Source organism: Pelecanus crispus, chromosome 3, assembly GCF_030463565.1.
Source record: "Pelecanus crispus isolate bPelCri1 chromosome 3, bPelCri1.pri, whole genome shotgun sequence".
Taxonomy (NCBI): Eukaryota; Metazoa; Chordata; class Aves; order Pelecaniformes; family Pelecanidae; genus Pelecanus; species Pelecanus crispus.
In genome coordinates, this window is record NC_134645.1 from 38,169,031 (window position 1) to 38,188,213 (window position 19,183).

The 19,183-nt window shown below is 36.0% G+C and overlaps 1 protein-coding gene across 7 annotated transcripts in view; it reads left to right on the forward strand.

Annotated features, from left to right (window-relative positions):
• The window catches only part of UBR2 (ubiquitin protein ligase E3 component n-recognin 2), a 59,662-nt gene extending 41,557 nt beyond the window's left edge, over positions 1-18,105 (forward strand). For 3 of the 7 annotated variants that reach the window (XM_075707290.1, XM_075707289.1, XM_075707292.1), the window contains 18 exons: positions 302-501; positions 1,373-1,466; positions 2,917-3,078; positions 3,446-3,543; positions 4,144-4,216; positions 4,920-5,068; positions 5,163-5,218; positions 5,645-5,741; positions 8,434-8,501; positions 9,076-9,211; positions 9,821-9,911; positions 10,461-10,591; positions 12,399-12,507; positions 12,759-12,815; positions 14,335-14,412; positions 14,698-14,868; positions 15,548-15,649; positions 16,428-18,105. In XM_075707290.1, coding sequence (XP_075563405.1) covers positions 302-501; positions 1,373-1,466; positions 2,917-3,078; positions 3,446-3,543; positions 4,144-4,216; positions 4,920-5,068; positions 5,163-5,218; positions 5,645-5,741; positions 8,434-8,501; positions 9,076-9,211; positions 9,821-9,911; positions 10,461-10,591; positions 12,399-12,507; positions 12,759-12,815; positions 14,335-14,412; positions 14,698-14,868; positions 15,548-15,649; positions 16,428-16,569 — 2,014 coding nt within the window. In that variant the 3' untranslated portion in view covers positions 16,570-18,105. Of the gene's footprint in view, positions 1-301; positions 502-1,372; positions 1,467-2,305; positions 2,376-2,916; positions 3,079-3,445; positions 3,544-4,143; positions 4,217-4,919; positions 5,077-5,162; positions 5,219-5,644; positions 5,742-8,433; positions 8,502-9,075; positions 9,212-9,820; positions 9,912-10,460; positions 10,592-12,398; positions 12,508-12,758; positions 12,816-14,334; positions 14,413-14,697; positions 14,869-15,547; positions 15,650-16,064; positions 16,245-16,427 lie in introns of those variants that run through there. The other 4 variants (XR_012830929.1, XM_075707291.1, XM_075707293.1 and 1 more) reach the window with 4 other exon arrangements.
• Positions 18,106-19,183: the final 1,078 nt, after the last annotated feature.

Sequence of the window (19,183 nt, forward strand, 5' to 3'; positions counted from 1 at the left end):
TTGTGGCAAGTGGAGAGTGTTTTCAGAATTTACTTCAGGCACTCTAAGGGATGGTGATGATGGAGGGTCGCAGATATAGTTTCTGTCTTAAACTGGAGTGGGTAATACTATTGGGAGGGTATGAATTTTTTCTGTAAAATATGTTCTATTTCTGGGGACATAGGAATTGTTGTATAAATTCCAAAACTATTTTTTTGTCAGCATTTATCATAAAGCTAGGAAGCTCATTAATCACATTTAAATCACAATCTGATTTGTAATGTTTTTCAAATAATTTGCTCATATTCTTTGAATATTCTAGCCCTGTAATTTCAGATGCAAAACTCACAGCCTTGGGACCAGAGCAAACTAGAGTAGCTGAACACAGACAGGTTGTTATGTGTATATTGTGTCAGGAGGAACAAGAAGTTAAAGTGGACAGCAGGGCTATGGTCTTGGCAGCATTTATTCAGCGATCAACTGTGTTGTCTAAAAATAGAAACAAAATTATTCCAGACCCTGGTAAGTAAAGTTCATAGTTGTCTTTAATGAATGTTGGAGTCACTGTAACAACTGCAAGCTTTCTTTTGAGACAGTAGCATCACTTTCTTATGTTAACTGTATAATTGTGAGCGACTTCATTGTAATCAGTGGCAAAACTCCCATATTTTTAGTGAGATAGAAATGTGTGTTCTAAATAATGTAAAATAACTGCAAAGCATTATCTAAATATTCTGCAAGCCATTTATGACAATTATTTGTAATTATTACAAAACCCTTTAACATCAGAAGAGTTTATCCTTAAACTAATGCTCATAATGTTATAGAGAGAGGAGGTGTTGATGTAGTGCTGTAAAAGCACAAGGTACGCATTTCCTTCGTCTGTTACATGATCCAAAATGCCTATTAGCGATAATAAAAAAAAAAGCTTGCATTTCGGTAACTTTGTGAAACAGATCACAGTGATCAGTGGCATTGTTACAAAGGTTTCTCTGGATTCTATATATGTAAACATATAGAAAATTTCTGCACTGAATCATTTTGCACTCTCACTCTGAAGATTGACGTTCTTAGACTCATTGTTTAATGGTACTGAAACACCAAACCTGCAGGTAGATCTTGGGGACTTTTACCAGGGCCCAGCACCTCTGAAAGCTTGGTTTGAAGTCTAAATACATACAGTACATATGCTCAAAACAAAATGACATGATACTTGTAAATGTTCTAAATAGTTTAAGTTGTTATGGATTAGCAATATGGTTTATGTTTCATCAAATGAGTTATACTTTTATGATAAAGTTTAGTAATAACACAAATGTGGTAACATTTATCTGCAGTTAAGTCTTTTGATAAATGTTTATTTCAAAGTTGTTTTGTTTTATTTTAAATACAGAAAAGTATGACCCATTATTCATGCACCCAGATCTGTCATGTGGAACACACACGGGTAGCTGTGGACATATTATGCATGCTCATTGTTGGCAAAGGTAAAAAGCTATATTTAAGTTTTTAGTCCACATAGCACATCATGCCATCAGTTTGCCTAATGGCACAGATTTTAATGGCAAAATTACTACCATGTAGTAAACTGAAGAAGGAATGTCCTGAAGCAATTAAACCAGCTTGTTTTCTGTTGGGGGGAAAAAAAAGTAGAAATCATTACAATAAATACTGTAAACATGTTCAAAATAATTTTCATTTCCTATCTGTCATCTTGGTAAAGAAGAATCCAAAGCCACACGTGGCAGCTTTCATTCCCTTTGGTTGTTTATCCCTATGCATAATCCCCTGTAGTGCACATAGATCTGAACACTGAAGCTCAGACTTTTTTTTTCCAGTTTAGTAATAGACATATTCCTGCTGCTTCTTGTGCTTTTTACTGAAGTTTTAAATGACAGTGCCTCCCTTGCACCCTTAATTTCTCCGTCATGCTTAACTTGAAGTAGAAACATCTGCAACCTAGTTCAAGTTCATCTTCAACATAAACTCAATTTTATCCTTTGTTCTTAAGGTTTTTTATAAAACCTTTTTCAGTTATTTTTATTCTTTGATTTTTGGAGGGGGATAAATGTACTTTGTGCTGTGTGGTGCCAGTAGTGTGGCAAATGCAAGCCATTCAAGGTTCTGACTTCTGTTAGGCCCTTGCTTTGGTCCTTGGCATGGCTCCTTGAAGTGCCTGCCTTCAAATTCTGCCTTGTATGTGAAGAGTGTTAGGAGCTCCCAGAGATTCTGTGGCCATAACGATGCAGCGATTCTAGTGCAGGTTTCATTTGTGGTCTTTGATGTCACTGCTCACTGAAGATGTGTTCTTCGTCTTTTTGTGTAGCTCATGTACAGTCCTGTGTGGTTGCCATTAACTCCTGGGAATGTCCTTAGATGCCTGTATTCAGACCATTTTTGGATCAGTCAGGTGTGCTATAAGCCATCCAGAGGCTTCTGGAATAGCAGTTACATTTAGCAAAGCAGTGAATTCAGTTCCTTATTGTATAGGATTTGGAGATCAGCCACCAGTTTTTCCAGTGGCTGCTCTGTTGTGGCCTGTAATGGAAAATGCACATGGATAATGCTCATGGCACCTCCCTTAAAATTTTATGGAAAACTGAAGAATTTTATTTTTTTTTAATCCTTCAACATTCTCTCTACCTCTCCCCCTCACCCTTTTTTCCCTAAATGGAAATTGCTAAAGTTCAGATTTTAAATGTGATTTTGGCAGCCCAATGAACTTCAGCATTTTGGGGGATTTTGGCTGCAAAAAACTGGGGATAGCCTGCAGTTAGCAATACTTTATCAGTCAGAGGGTAGAGCTTTTTTTCTTCAGATAATTCTCTTACTTATATATGGGAAAAGGCAAACCAGTGTCTTTGTGAGAATTTGTGAATTTACATGTTAAAGTAATGTTTTAATAATTTGCCATTAATATCTCGCTCTTTTCTAAAGGTATTTTGATGCTGTCCAAGCAAAAGAACAACGAAGACAACAAAGATTTCGAGTACACACAAGTTACGATGTAGAAAATGGTGAATTCCTTTGCCCACTTTGTGAATGTTTAAGCAACACTGTTATTCCTCTGCTTCCTCCATCAAGAGCTTTGTTTAACAGGTCTGTTTGCTTTATAAATGTCCTTGATAAACGTAAAAAAACCCAAAATCCCAAATGAGCCACACCTCAAAACCCCCTATCAAAATATTTATTATCTTCCATTTTGATAATCTCAAATGGATTGCCTGCCTGCTTATTTTGGTTTGTGGACCTTCCTTGGTTATTGTATAGTATGGAATTTAAGAGTATGAAAGGACAGTGAAGTGTAGGACCTGCAGGAGAAGAACTGAAGATAGAGAAATATGTGGGCAACGGAGAAAGAGTCTGTTGAGACAGAAGAACATGGAATGCCTATGAAATACTAATTCTGTGTATAGTTTGTTCTTAACCTAATGTGTGTATTCTGTTTATATATATTTTTGGACAGGTTAGACTTTTCAGTCCAACCAAACCTAGCTCAGTGGATCAAAACAATATCCCAGCAAATAAAAGCACTGTATTTACTTCGAGACGAAGACTGTGCAAGTAAGTCTGAAGAAATGTGTATATTTGTATGTGAAAATCATAGAATCATTTAGGTTGGAAAAGACCCTTAAGCTCATTGCGTCCAACCAGTAACCTAATACTGCCAAGCCTACCACTAAACCATGTCCCTAAGTGCCACGTCTACACGTCTTTTTAAATATCTCCAGGGATGGTGACTCAACCACTTCCCTGGGCAGCCTGTTCCAGTGCTTGACAACCCTTTCAGTAAGGAATTTTTCCTAATATACAATCTGAACACACCCCCCCACCCCCACTGCAGCTTGAGGCCATTTCCTCTTGTCCTGTCTCTTGTTACTTGGGAGAAGAGACCAACACCCACCTTGTTAAAGCCTCCTTTCAAGTAGTTGTAGAGTGTGATAAGGTCTCCCCTGAGCCTCCTTTTCTCCAGGCTAAACAACGCCAAGGCAGGAGGAAGACTAAGTATTGTTGTTCTACCACAGTGGCATTGAGAGATGGTGGCAAAAGTGGGAAGAGTAGCTTGGAATTTCAGTGTCTGGTGATGCGCTCCTGCACCTTTTTATAATATAAAAATTATGTATAGGTGAATTATTGGTGTTTTATTACTTCTTGTTTCTACAGGCAATTCTGGTAATTCAGAAAAAATGCATCAGCTGCAATTACCTGAAGGATTTAGACCAGGTTTCAAACTGAAGTATGTATATACATCTTAATAAATCATTAACACTTCATTATGAAATGGTAAAATGAAAATAGAATGTGACTTCTGTGCTATAAGGTCTCACTAATTAAGGCAAAAATATGAATTTTGCTGCTGTTGTATAAATTTCAATATCAGGATTAAGCTTTCTTTCCCTGTTACTTGTAACTGCATGAAGGACTTGTCATTGTAGCTCAGCACTACAAGTAAAGCATCAAGAAGGACTATGAAATGGAGAGTATGCTAATATGTAATTTTGGCTACTATTTTATGTTTGTATTTGAGTCTACCACTTTTTCCCTTAGGGGAAAAGTAATGAAATTCGTTACATGGTACAGACATTTACCTGTCAACTGCACACAAAAATGCAAGACACCTATCCCCGCTGATGGTAGATTTTGCCATCAGTCACACACGGTTCTTTAAATTTAGTCTTAACTATATTATCTTTGAAGACTGGATATTCTTCATGCTAAAAAATGAGATTGGTTCCAGTCAAATAATCAAAAAATAATTGGGAGTGTATCTGTCACAGAAAAGAGGTTACAGAATACCAGATCCAAAGAAAGATACTGGAGTTCTCACTTAAATTTTAAAAATCCAGGTGTTTAGCTATGGGGTGGATGCTCATCATTAAAAGTACTATGCTGCCAGTGGAGAAAAAAATGAATTAGTAATATTGTTTTCTTTGTTGCAGGAATCCTTATTCTGAGAGCATAAAAGAGATGTTGACAACTTTTGGTACGGCAACATACAAAGTAGGCTTGAAGGTTCATCCAAATGAAGAAGATCCACGTGTACCTATAATGTGCTGGGGAAGCTGTGCTTACACGATACAGACTATAGGTTCTAATGTATTCATTTTGCTCCTTTATATGTGAATTTCAGAATTCAGTTAAATTCACAGCATTGAAATGTTGTGGGGTTTCTTTTTTTCCAGAACGAATTTTAGCTGATGAAGATAAACCATTATTTGGTCATTTACCTTGTCGACAGGTAAGGATCAAGTAGCAGTTCTTCTCTGAATCAGTGGAAAAAGAGGGAATTTTGCTTTTTTAATGCAGAATATCTCAATTTTAAGTTACGGTTATTTGATAGCTTTATTTCTTGGATCCTACTGTTTAGTCAATCAGTATCTGATTATTAATCTATGTAAAAATCAAATCTAGCAAAAGAATTATGTGGGTTTTTTTTCTACAAATGCATAGTTTAGTAAGGTCAGGGTTTCTCATGGTAACAGTTAAAATAAGAATACCAAAGGGAACTTAGATAATTGCATAAACATAAATATCTTTGTCATGTACTTAGACATGCATAAACTGCAGCTGAGGGGCCTGAAAAGAATGCTGTAAGTCAAAAGACCTTTTCATGTTGAGGAACCTCATTAACTGTGGCAATGTCTCTTTTTCTTTGTTTTTAAAGGATGACTGCCTTACATCATTAACAAGATTTGCAGCAGCTCACTGGACAGTTTCATCTCTTTCGGCAGTACAGGGTCACTTTTGTACTCTCTTAGCATGTAAGTTTACCACCTTACTCTGTTTTTTACAAAGATACAGATACAAAAAGATGGTTACAGAATGATTGTTAGTCTTGATTACCAGAAGATTGTTTTATATAGTGGTTTTAACTAATAGACCAAGAGCTGGTATTTTCACATGTGTACCTATACATATTTCATCATACCACAAAAAAAAGACATTTCTTTCCGTCTGCGGTTCCAAGATACATTTCAAGAGAAGCGTGGCTGTTTTTCTGTGAAGGTGTTGTGGTTTAGCCCCAGCCAGCAACTAAGCACCACGCAGCTGCTCGCTCACTCCCCCTACCCTGATGGGATGGGGGAGAGAATCGGAGGAGTAAGAGTGAGAAACACTCCTGGGTTGAGATAAGAACAGTTTAATAATTGAAATAAAGTAAAATAGTAATGATAATAATAAGGTAATAATGATGATAATGATAATATTAGACAAAGCAAGTGATGCACAATGCAATTGCTCACCACCCACAGACTGATACCCAGACAGTTCCCGAGCAGCGATTGCTGCTCCCTGGCCAACTCCCCCCCAGTTTATATACTGAGCATGACGTCACATGGTATAGAATAGCCCTTTGGTCAGTTTGGATCAACTATTCTGGCTGTGCCCTCTCCCAGTTTCTTGTGCACCTGGCAGAGCATGGGAAGCTGAAAAGTCCTCCACTGGCATAAGCAGGACTTAGCAACAACTGAAAACATCAGTGTGTTATCAACATTCTTCTCCTACTAAATCCAAAACACAGCACTGTGCCTGCTACTAGGAAGAAAATTAACTCTATCCCAGCCGAAACCAGGACAGAAGGAGTTCTGTTGATTCTTCCTAGCATTTATATTACTGATTTTAGAAAGGTACCTAGAGCAAAGAAGGAGGAAGTATGGTCTTTCACAAAAGAAGAGTGATACGCTGGAACTTTAAAGAGGAGGAAATTAAGATTAATATAGTATTGAAAGGAAATAGGATATTTGCAGAGGTCTGTAATATATCTGCAAACTTCTCTGCCTTTGAAAAGTAGAATCTGTGAGAAGACAGGACTTATTATGTAATGTCATGTATTAGCTGAGAATTTTAATGAGAACAGCCAAAATGTTCCAAGCTTGAAGCATTTGTAGATACAGGTGAAAAGTCCAAAGTTCAGCCTAATGCAGTAATTACACGAGAGGACTGCTCTGAAAGGGTATTATAAAATGGGATAATTTTAATGTTTACAGACAGTAGAGCATGGAAACTTTTAAAATGCATTCATATACTAAATTTACTAGTAGAATTGATGCCACCTACTTCAGCAAACAGTTAGCAGCTTTATGGGGAAGAACTTAATTGACATCAGTTTGTAGTAGTAATGACTGAGCCTTTTCCTGTGAAGCAGAAGAGAAAATGTTGCTAGATATTTGACCAGAACTTTGTAGTGTACCATGTTCTTCATGGTTTGGGTTTTCTTGAAATTGAATCAATGGTTCTTCAAAGCTCCTCGTCCCTCCAGGTGACAGAAGCAACTGTACTGCTTTTATTTTTGTGAAGGATAAGTGCGTGTTGTTTTATTTTTCAAGGCTAGGAATAAGGAAAATTATTAGCCTTTGATCTGTCAGTATTCTATGAACTATTTGTACATAAAGATAACTTATCAAATAAAAGTTTGGTTTTGGAAGTCCCTTGTTCTGGTCACATTTTTGATGGAAGCATTTTTAAGACTTTTTGGTTGAGTTCTGTGGCTGTATGCCTACAAAAGTAAAAGTATTGGAATCTGAGTGGTGGTGAAATGTTTGCTAATAGAAGTAGCTTCAAAATGTCACAGATCTTCAGCTGTTAATTTTCTGGCCAGCAAGGCAGCAGTCTTCAGCTGAAGTATTTTTAAGTTATTATGATGAGACTCTTTTTTTACTGTAGTAGTGTTTTTAAACTTGGCAGCTTAATGCTTATAGCTACATTGTAAAACTACTCTCATAGCTGCAGTTCAAACTCGTTTATTGCAAATCCAATTTACTGCTTGGAGTAAAGAAGTTTGCAACTGTTCCTTGATTTTTGTTTTAAATACATTGCCACATTTTGCAGACACTTTATTTGTGTTTGCTTTTAGATGGAGTTTACTGTATTACTTGGGATTTATTAAGTGTGTGAATTTCTGTCATTAGCTGGAGTGCTTTGGTTAATACTTTGGTTACTACTGTGAATGTGAATACTACAGAGATGGAGAGACCAATACCTAGCTTTTTCTTAATTAGAGATAAAATAATGAATTTAAGACACTGCATTTTAGCAATGCATTTTGAGCAAACTTAGGGAACCTTGTAAAGTTAAGCGAATTGCAAGTCTCCTTTGAACAACAGCAATTAGTCTTTCTGTTTAGTCACTAGTGTATGAGCTTATGTCTCCCACTGGAAACCTAAGCATTAGAAGTTCACCGTGGGAGTAGTGAATGGCAGCACTTACTTTGTTATAGTTACTTTGGGTTTGCTTCATTTCAATACAGTATAGTCAAGCAGGCAAGAGTCTTTTCCAATAATGTTGAACAGCTCTTGAATTCACGCCTTTCTGTCCAAAACAGGTACATTTGTATTTTAAGTAGTTTCAGCATGTAAACCAAGGAGATAGCTCTCATCTTGTAACTGAAGTACACTAAAATCTTTTCATATATAAATGTTCAACTAATAAATTTATTTTTCTTTCTCAAATACTCAGCACTGGTGCCTAATGAAAAAAATGGAAATCTTCCTTGCATACTTGATATTGACATGTTTCATTTATTGGTAAGTATTCCATAATGCATATTAATAATGTTTTGATCCACTAGGCACTATGTCAAAACTTCACTGGAAACTTTCTGTTTACTCTGGGTTAGGAACCTTTCAAAATCTTCTGGGGTTGATTCTTTTTTTTTCACTACTTAGTACAATTTAAAGACTTTTTTCATTGCAAGTATTCTTATCTATAAATAAAAAAGGGGTAAAATGAGGCGGAATGTATACTCTTTGGATGTTAAAAAAAACCCCCAAAACCCAAAAAAAACCCCAAGCCCCAAAACCCAAGGAAAAAAAACCCCAAACCGGCTCCCCCCAAACAAACCACAAACAAAAAATAGAAAAAAAAAAATCCCAAACAATCAAACAGACACCCCCCCACCCCCACCCCCCCCACCCACCCCGATAGTTAATCATTGTGTCGTCCTGTCCCTTCTGCCCCCCATCCCCCCTGGCTAATTAGTGTCAAAATTAGCCTTATGAGGTATGCTGCCTGCAAAAGGTATATTTGCATCACGAGCAGAGAAAACAGGATGATTCAAAAAGAAAAGGGATATACCAGCTTTCTTGTTTTCTTTTACAGGTAAGCTTGGTGCTCTCTTTCCCTGCCATACATTGTCAGGATTTTTCAGGGGTTAGTCTTGGCACTGGAGATCTTCACCTGTTTCATCTTGTCACTATGGCACACATAATACAGATTTTACTTACCTCGTCAACAGGTAATGCCACTTTCTTTCAACTTCTATTGAAATGATTCCTCAAATTTGTACTTGGAAAACACTAAGGTGCTATTGGTAAACGTATGCAGTTCTGCTCTCTCTTTCAGCCCATAGAAAGTATTGATAAATTGTACTCATGGAAGTTCAGTCTTTTGTCTTTATTACTTAACGCTGGAGGGTTTTTGGAGCATAGCTAGTTGTGAAGCCCAGCTTTCCAGCTTTTCCAGTGCCTGGAACTGTTTATTGCAGAGACTTGGCTTAGGCATTGCATGATGAATAAGTTGCAGTTAGCAGAGTAAGGAATCAGTGTATCTTCTGGCAAAAGGAACTGGATAAGGTGTAGTGTGCCAAAAGCAAAGAACTCCAAGCAAGTGTATTAAGAAGCCCAACCAATTGAACAAGTAAACCAGCACCTCACGGGAGCTGACAATAGGAGAAACTTAAAACATATGATGTGCAGCAGAAAACTTTTTTTCCGGTACATCATATTGTAGTGCAGTAGAATGTTTCACTTAGTTTTGGCCTTTTTCTCAAAACTCGAAAAATTACATTCTTGCCGTGTAAACATGTATATATGAAGTAACATGCTTTTTATTTTTTTTTCTTCAGAAGAGAATGGCATGGATCAAGAAGACACTAACAGTGAAGAGGAAGTAGCTGTGCTTAGGCTGTATAAATTTCTTTGCCAGTGGACAGGAAGGTAAAAGGGTGACCTTTGGTAAAATTTCTAATATTTTCTCCCTCCTGGACTCAAGATTACTTTAACTACTGACTGGATTCTATATACTAATGCTGTCAAAGATGAGGCTTTTAACTTGGGAACTCTTGCATCTTGTTTCTTATCCACTGCTTCTAAATACAATTTTCAAGTAATTATTCCTATAAATTCCTCTGTTTGTGCTCATGAAGATACCTGCTCATGAAGATTATGCTCTGGAACAATTTTTTTAGTCAGTTTGCAGATGTGTAGAATCTGGAATTGGCAGTGTCTTGAGTACAGAAAAGTTGTTAGGATCTGAAATCTCTATGCAAAATTTTCCTTAATTTAGTGTTCCAGTTGCTTACATTTTTATGAATCTCTATTTGGTTGTTTTTCTTGGAATTAGCTTTGAAATAAACACTTCACATAATGCTTGTTTCAACTGAAGTCAGTAATTTAATAAGAAGTATGACTGAAGACTTACTAAATATAGCTCTCAGACTGAAATGATTAACTAAAAGCAAACTTTTTTTATTGTGTTCTCTTAAGTGCCTTGAAAGAAATTTCCTCAGGCTGGCACCTGTGGAGGAATCTAAAAGCTGGAATCATGCCTTTCCTGAGATGTTCTGCTTTGTTTTTCCATTACTTAAACGGAGTCCCAGCACCCTCAGAAATTCAAGGTACTGTCTGCTTTGTATTAAATCAGCTTTTCAAAAGATGCAAACGTTTATGGACAAAATAAATCACATTTAAACTCTCTTTTCTGAAGAAACTGATTGAATGAATGAGGGTTTGTTACCAGTGCAGAATCGTATCTGCATAATGAAAAGGGGGGAAAAAAAAATTGTTTCTTTTTTAAGAATGTATTTTTTTAATATCAAGTCCAACGCCGTTCTAGATTACCTAAAACAGAAACTGATGCTCTTCTGTTAAAAAGTGAAGTGTTGATTATTTCAAATAGATTGATTACTGTTTTCAAATCAGACCTGCTTTTCCTTGTGTTGATTTCATTCAAATCAGCATCCACTAATAATTAAAATCTCCAAATATACTGATGTTATGTTACATCCCAAATAATCAATGTTATTAACATACCTTACTGTCTTCCACATATGGTGTATGTAGGGACTGAACGTAAATCTGAAGATATTCCTTATAATAAGTAGGTTCACACTGCTTCAGGATTCCCATGTTTGAAACAAAGTATGATATGTGGTGCTGAGCTGACATGAGAACAGCTACAGAACTTGTAGAATGTTTCCTTGATATGTAGCTTATTGACAAATGGTGATTAAAATGTAGATTATTTTCATTTTACAATAGCAATGCTTAAGTATTCCCCTGCCCACCCTCCCCCCCCCACCCCCCCACCCCCACCCCCCGAAAAAAAAAAACCACAACACCACAACCCACCCCAAAAGAAAACAAACCAACCTCTATTTCTGAACTTTGATTTTCTGTAACAAGTTTTCTCAAATTCATAGTCTGGACCAGTAGTGACCACTTGAGTTCTTTGTAACAGGTACTCTAAAGATGAGGTACAAAGTAGTGCAGCTGTACTTCCAGGCAGTAGGTCCATGGGCCTTTAGAGAGTTGGTTGTAGGAGAGGGGAAGAGGAAGGCTTTGCTTCACTTTGTTACAGTCCTCAAGTCCCAGGTGGTTGGATGGCCCTGCAGGTCCCCACCACTGAGGGATGTCCTGATGGTGGCTGTAGTACTTTTTGCCTTCCCTGCCCACTTCCCTGCCCCAGGACCCACTGATCCCCCAGCTGGCCTGTATTGCTCTTCTCTACTATTTTATTGAGGGTTGCAAAACGGGAGTTGTTTGGCTGTGAGAGGGAAGTGAGCACAGCTTTCATTTTAATTTTCTTCGCTCCTTCATTCAGGAGCAAAAGAGCCCATGCCACGGAAGAGGTACTGGTACTCTTTGTCCTGAAAGTTGGGAGAGCAGAGGCCCAGGGACTCAAACCAATAGACTAGAATCGTGAATATGGCAATGTAATAGTTGTGTCATACATAATATTTTTGAAGAGTTTAGCATTGCAGGCATTTGGAATTTCTGTATTTCTGAGGCTATGGTATACTTCACTGCTATACTGTCACAGACCACCTGCCTCACTTTGTGTCACAGACTGCAAGGAGCACGAAGTAGCCATTTAATGGATGACATTAAAACGAAGACATACTAAGTTGTAAAGACCATTGAGCGCTCTGTTGTGGTTCTTAGATGTCCAGGCTTGAAACATGCTTAGAGAGGAGGTTTGGGGAAAGTTTTGCTTCTCATTACTGGCAGTTCTCCAACATAGCTGTCTGGTGCCTTTATTAGTACCTTCATACTTCAGACCATGTTTTGGGTGGGGGGGAATACAGGTTTAAAAAAAAAAAAAACAAACTGATGTCCCATTTAGGGCTGTATTTCATATATTGTAGTTAATGTCATTTAAAAAAATGCAGTTATGAGAACTATACTTTTTTTTTTTTTCCCCAGTAAATGGAACTAACCAGTTTGAACACTTATGTAGCTATCTTTCCTTGCCAAACAACCTCACTTGCCTTTTTCAAGAAAATAGTGAGATTCTGAACACGTTAATAGAAAGGTAAGTTGTGTTTTTGTGCTTATCTTAAATATAATAATGTATTCTGCACAAGATGGTAATACAGGTATTCTCCCAGGAGTGCATATATGGAAATGAATAGTAGACTTTGAAAAGCATTTGTGAAAGAAGTGTTTTCAAAGAAATGGTTTTGGTTGTAGAGATTACCGAGTAGATGTACTTTGGAATTCTAACTTGTTTTTGGAAAGTATCATCCATTGAAGGTAAAAGCCAATTTTTTTTCTTTCTTGTAGTTGGTGTAGTAACAATGAAGTAAAAAGCTATCTTGAAGGCAAGAGACATGCTATCAGGTAAGCATGGAGAAATTTTAAGCAGAGATGGGAGAAACTTTAATGTTGCAGTTTTCTCTGAATATTTTTTCTAAAGGGTGTTTATAATAATAACATAGTGTCAGTTCTGCTTTATTGAATGACAAAGATATTGGGGAATAAGCAGAGATTTTTGGAATTTTGTAAGAAAAGTGAAATACTGCTTAAAGCAATAGATTTTACAGGCAAAGTTAAATATTACAGTTTTATTTAGACTGATCTGCAGTAATCAGAGGCCATAACATTTCTTCTTGTGTATCCTGTAGTAGATTTGTACCTTCTGATTCAAAAGGTATGCTGTTGCTAAAATACATACATAACCTTTGTTTAAAAATACCAGGCATTGAAGAGCTTTTTAAAAGAATCCGAATTCTTCAGTGAAATCAACAGAGTCAGTTGCTAAAAATAAAATTGCTTTTCATACATTTCTACTTGCTAAGCAATTATTTTGAATTCAGAACACATTTAATGCTTAGTGAGTGTAGAAAAGCATTTGGGGTGTTTTTCTTTAGAAGGCTTGGTAAAAATAGTGGTTATCAATTATCCAAAGAATTATAAATTAATATGAGGTTCACAGTGCTGTCATTAAAATATATATCCCTGCATTTTATACTCTCCTCTGCTAAATACATAAAGTCAATCTTTCAATGTTGTACATACAATAAGTGACAAAAATAAAAATTAATCACTTCATCTGTTAAACACCAAGCAATTAACAGAATATCTTATACAGTAAGAGTACTCTGATTGCATAATCAATTTCCTGTTGTGTGATCGTTGAGATTTTTTTCCATGTGTTCCTTTGACTGATTCTTAACTGCTCTTCCCAAGATTATGTCTAATTTGACAGTGGGGTTTTTTTTTTCCTCTCAGCATGTTCTTGTACATTGCTTCTGTTGCAAACCTGTATTTACATTTCAGTCTAATTTGTATTGTTCCCAGAGTTAAAGATTATTAAAACTTAGTGTATAGCATCTGCAAAAAAAAAAGAACTTTTAACTGTTATTTCTAAAGATAAAATTATGTGGTATTAAATAGGTTCTTTTCATTGCATGAATATTTCATTCTCTTTAGGATACAAGTTGTCTGAACTTGAGTGTCAGACTAGTTTCCATTCAATATTAGTGACAAAAGGAAAATACAAAGCAAACTGGTAAGGGAGCAGAACAAATATTCAATTAAACCTCTAGTGACGTCATCATGAGGCTTTGCTAAAAGCGTGGATACAAGATGTATTTTCCTGACTTTCTGCCTGTGTGTTTTTTTCAAATTCATTAAAAATGTAACTGAGAAAACTGGAGGTGGTCTAGCTGAGAGATATTGGGGGTTCCTTTTTTATGTGCTGCCATTTTACTGTATGAATGGCAGAGAAGAAGAAAACTTTAAAAATTTAATTATTCACAGATGCTGTTTAGATGAGTCAGGAAAACATGAATGAGTTTGAAATCGCTGTCTATTAGTCGTTGAAATACGAGTGGTTAATTCGATTGCTTTGTTCTAGCTATGCAAGAGAATCCAACAAATTAATTGACCTTCCGGACGACTACAGCTGCCTCATTAACCAAGCATCCAATTTCTCGTAAGTTGTATACAATTATAGTGAGGACCTCTAAAGTCTTCTGCTCCTTTGATGAACTGAGAAACCTCTAACCTGAAAGCCTCAGAAAGGTGTTTGTAGAATCATAAAGTTAATGGCATGTATCGATTGTCATAACTTCCAGCAAAACCGCTGTGTATTTCAGTGCAATAGAAATTGCAGGGATCTGTATGACTGTTAACTGCATAGATGTTCAAAAGTACTTTTGAATCTTTTTACCATCTAGAGTTAATACATACAGTGGATTTTTTTTTTTCTTAACAAAAGGTGTCCAAAATCAGGTGGTGATAAAAGCAGAGCCCCAACATTGTGCCTTGTGTGTGGGACCATGCTATGTTCTCAGAGTTACTGTTGTCAGACTGAATTAGAAGGAGAAGATGTTGGAGCCTGTACTGCACATACATACACTTGTGGTTCGGGAGTGGGCATATTCCTTAGGTAAGGAACTGAACCCCTCTACTTACATTGCTCGGTTAGATGGTATGTGTGGACATGAAATGAATAGTTCTACAAATGTGATTGTAGGGGTGGTTTGTAAAGGCAGTGGTTTGTTAATAAGACAGTTATCTAAAAACTAGGGTGTATTCATCTTCCTTATACTTTGGTATAAGGTTTAGAGTTTGTTTCCTTGAAGATAAGGTATCATACAAAATTTGAATTTCATTTTAAAGTGGATTTGTTTTCTCTGTGTGTTTATTTCCACTCACCTATTACAAAACAATGAAGGCAAATACCTTGATTTTGTTACTGTTGTTGCTGTTGAAAACATGAAAATTCATTTTTGTTGTCTTCCTGCATACAAGGAAAGGTTAGATAATGTCTACTTTCGCTTTGGCAAAGATCAGTGAGAAGTGAAATTGTTTTATGTTCTTGTTGTGGTTATGTCAAGTATTTTACACAGTCTGCAAATAATATGACATGAAACTACATTATTTTTAACTGCTACTGAGGAAGAGAATATGATCTTTAGTTTTAAAAAACAAAAGTACCTTTAAAAATCTGTACATGCAGATAATACAGAATGAAAATAGGGGAGAATTGGAAAAGCAGTGTGTATGAAAATATGAGAAACCACCTAAAACTCAATACTCAAAATCTTCTCTGTGTGTGTCTCTAGAGTACGAGAATGTCAGGTGCTATTTTTAGCTGGAAAAACAAAGGGCTGCTTTTATCCTCCTCCTTATCTCGATGACTATGGAGAGACGGACCAGGGACTCAGGTAAATACTTAAAAATAGATCTTTTAAAGACAGGAATTCTAAAATTACCTGGTTTGTAAAATACACTTTCTATGTTACCTTTTTATTTTAATTATATAGGTAGTATTATATTTTGACATTGCTGTTGCATCTAATATCTTCAAACATTTTAATGCTACTATGTGTTTTTAGGTTAAAAATATTTAATGGAAGATCTTTCTCAGGTTATAAACGGTGTCTTGAGGTGTAAAAACTTAAATCTTTTTAGCATCTGTGAAGTTGCCTAGAAGCTAAGGCTGAAAATTTTACTTGTATATAGTGCATTCATTTGTATAATCTGTGTTAATTTAATACCAAGTGAGAATACTATGAGGTGATTTCATTTAATGTGATAATTCTTTGTCTTAACTTCTATCTTTGCTTCCTGTGAGAATAGTTTGGGGACTCAGTATTGCTAATGCTTGCTACTTCTGAAACTGGTCAAAATCATAGAATATGAGCTGGTTCAGCATGGAAAGATTGCTGAAAACCTACATTCAGACTCTGGTGGACTGTGCATGAGATTCCCAAAGGCTGGAGGGAACTGTTGAGCAGTAAGGGTGGGAGACCAGGCAAGGTAGCACTCCAGTTTACTAACCAAAATATCTGTTGATTTCTCTGACAAGATAATAATGTTAAAGGATTATCTAAATATTTTAATATTTTAAAGGGTTATCTAATATTTAATTATGTCGCACCTGAGTGTTTGTGCTTAATTGCAGTGTTTAATTGTTCCTGATACGTATTATCTCCTTTTCAGACGTGGGAATCCCTTACATCTGTGCAAAGAACGATTTAAAAAGATTCAAAAACTCTGGCAGCAGCACAGTATCACAGAGGAAATTGCACATGCACAAGAAGCAAATCAAACACTAGTTGGCATTGATTGGCAGCATTTATAATGATTACCTGCTGAAGACTGGAACTTTATTAAGATTTTTTTAACTCAGTAAGCTTTTCAAAGGAGAGATTAGGAAAAAAAGTCTGAGGGGGAAAAAAAAACCAAACCAAACCCAGTCTTGTTATTTAATCTTTGTTTTACAATGTATTTCGTAAAGATACCAGTTAACATTACTCAAGTAAACTTCTTTCTATGTAAGCAAGTTTTATCAGTCCTATAATTTGCACTGTGCTTCCTTCACAGAAATGTCTTGGGTTATAAACCTGGGCAAATGAACTTGAGTTTCTGATAAAAAAAGAATGACTCTTTTTGGAAGTCTGACTATGATTTTTCTTATAAACTGCAAGAGAAAAAGACTGCTGAAACAGAAACTAGATAGAGCACAATTACGGATTGTGTTTTGCCCCTTGCTAGTAATCTGAGCCGTTTTATTTATTATTCTGCATTTTAATACTTAAGCTGTGTGTACATGCAATGGAATGAAGTAAGGAAGCGAACAATGTAGCAAATGGATGTTTCTGTCTGCATCAGTGGATAATTCACTCTTTCACTTGGTGTATCTAAAACAATTTTATCATTTGTACTCTTGCAGCTTTCTTGCTTCCAGTTGTTTTTTAACTAAAAAAAACCTAACACTAGCTTTACAAGTAAAATAATTTAATTTAAAGCTTTTTCCAGAGCATTGCACTCCTTAGAATTCTGTAGTTTGTAATTTGAATTTAGCTGGGAAACCCTTTCACTTTCAGTTGTGTGATTGATTATTGGTATTCAAGGGTTGACATTGTGCTTTAGAAGATATTTTAAGATAATGACAATACGTAAAATGTCACGGAAGCTAATTTTATGTTAATTTGCAGAAGCACAGGGGATATTTTCTTCGTTTTGTTAACAGTCGACTTTTAAGGTGCAAATCCCACCTTCTTTTTGTTGCAGACCAACTGAATGGTTTCCTCTGGCTTTGAAGGGCCACAATCACACTGCCCACGTTTTTGCGTCGATTCATTTTTTTTTTTTCTGTTGTCCCATCAAGTATATTTACTTTTTGGCTTGATTTAAAGCTCTGTAAAGATGTTTGCATATAGTATATTTTATAAATATATTCTATAACTGCGCAGATTTGCACTTGATATGAGGGTGCCTGAAGGCAGTGAGTTTTCTAGCTGTATGTAATTAGACCGCTGAGGTGTCTCTAAAAAGTGACATTGTGCTTATTGTTTTAAAATAAAATCCATTACCTTTATCTCTCCTATCTTCTGACAAATTAGTAAAATCCTAATTTACATAGTTCTGTTTCCTTAATAATCTGTGGTTCTTTTAGTTCAGTCTTACTTTCTGACTACGTCTTCAGCCCAGATAAGCAATCCCTTTGCTGTCTGCCATGTCTTCAGTTACACTTGGTCTGACTGAATTGTTTCTATTTTTACAGATTTAATGCTTCAGATAAATTTTGTATATTCACGGTGTACAGGACAATTTTTCAAACATTCAGCAACAGTATTGAGTGAAGATGTGAAATATGAAATAAAGAAACTTGGCCAATGTGGATTTTTTTTTTTCTTAAAAACAGTACAAACTACTCTTGTCTCTACTACCTGTCATAGTTCTAATCATTTATATATTGCTGTCACTTTTTGCAGAGAGACATGCAGAAGTTGCAGAAAAAAATTACATTAATGCTTCATCTCTGCCTTCCCCTACCTAAGCTGGTTGCTATATCAACAATCTTCTGTGCATGGTACTCGAAAATCACACTTTTGGTGATGTTACTATTCCTTTGCAGAGAGTCTTGCTTCTTAAGCCGTGTGCCACGGTTTCAAATAATGTGTAACTGCACTGAAAAACTCTCTTTTCCTGTAAGCGTAATATTAAAAAGCTAGTTGATGATACTGACGGATTTCTCTGTGCAAAGCAAAATATTGACGGCAAGAAGGATTTTGGGGGGGGGATCAGAGTTGGAGACTGCAAGGTTGAATAGGTTGGTATAATTATGACCACAAATCATTGCAAAGTACACAGTTAATAATTTTTTGCAAGTTTAGTCATTCTTTACTCAAGACTGCTATTTTCTGATTTGGTTTGCATGTATTTATGTTAATGTAGAAATATTTTTATATATAACATTGCTTCAGTATCAGGGAAATAATATCTGTAATAAATTGGCTATAACTTTAATATTTGCGGATTATATGTACAATCTGCAATGTATTATGTGTTTGGGGGGAGAAAAAAACAACAGCAAAAAACTACAAAATCCCCAAACCAGAAATCATCACAGCAGAAAACAAAACAAAGCTGAAAGCATCAAGTAAATGATTTTGGTGTTGACATTAAATAAGTACTTTTTAAACGTTGTTTTTAGAATTTTGCTGAGCTTGTTCCTTCAAGTGTGTCACCTTGTTAATCACAAACTAACAGAAATACCTGGATATGCAACATCTGCAATTCCCTGGCTCAAAATATAAGATGATTATATTATTAGTGTCATTTGCTTCAGTCAGCTAAACCTTTCTTGACCTCTACCAAAAAGTCTAATCATCTTTTTAAAGGCTTGTAAGTTACATTTTATAAAGGGATGAAGGTTGAGGTTCACATCAGTAATGTTTTTTACTCTGTTC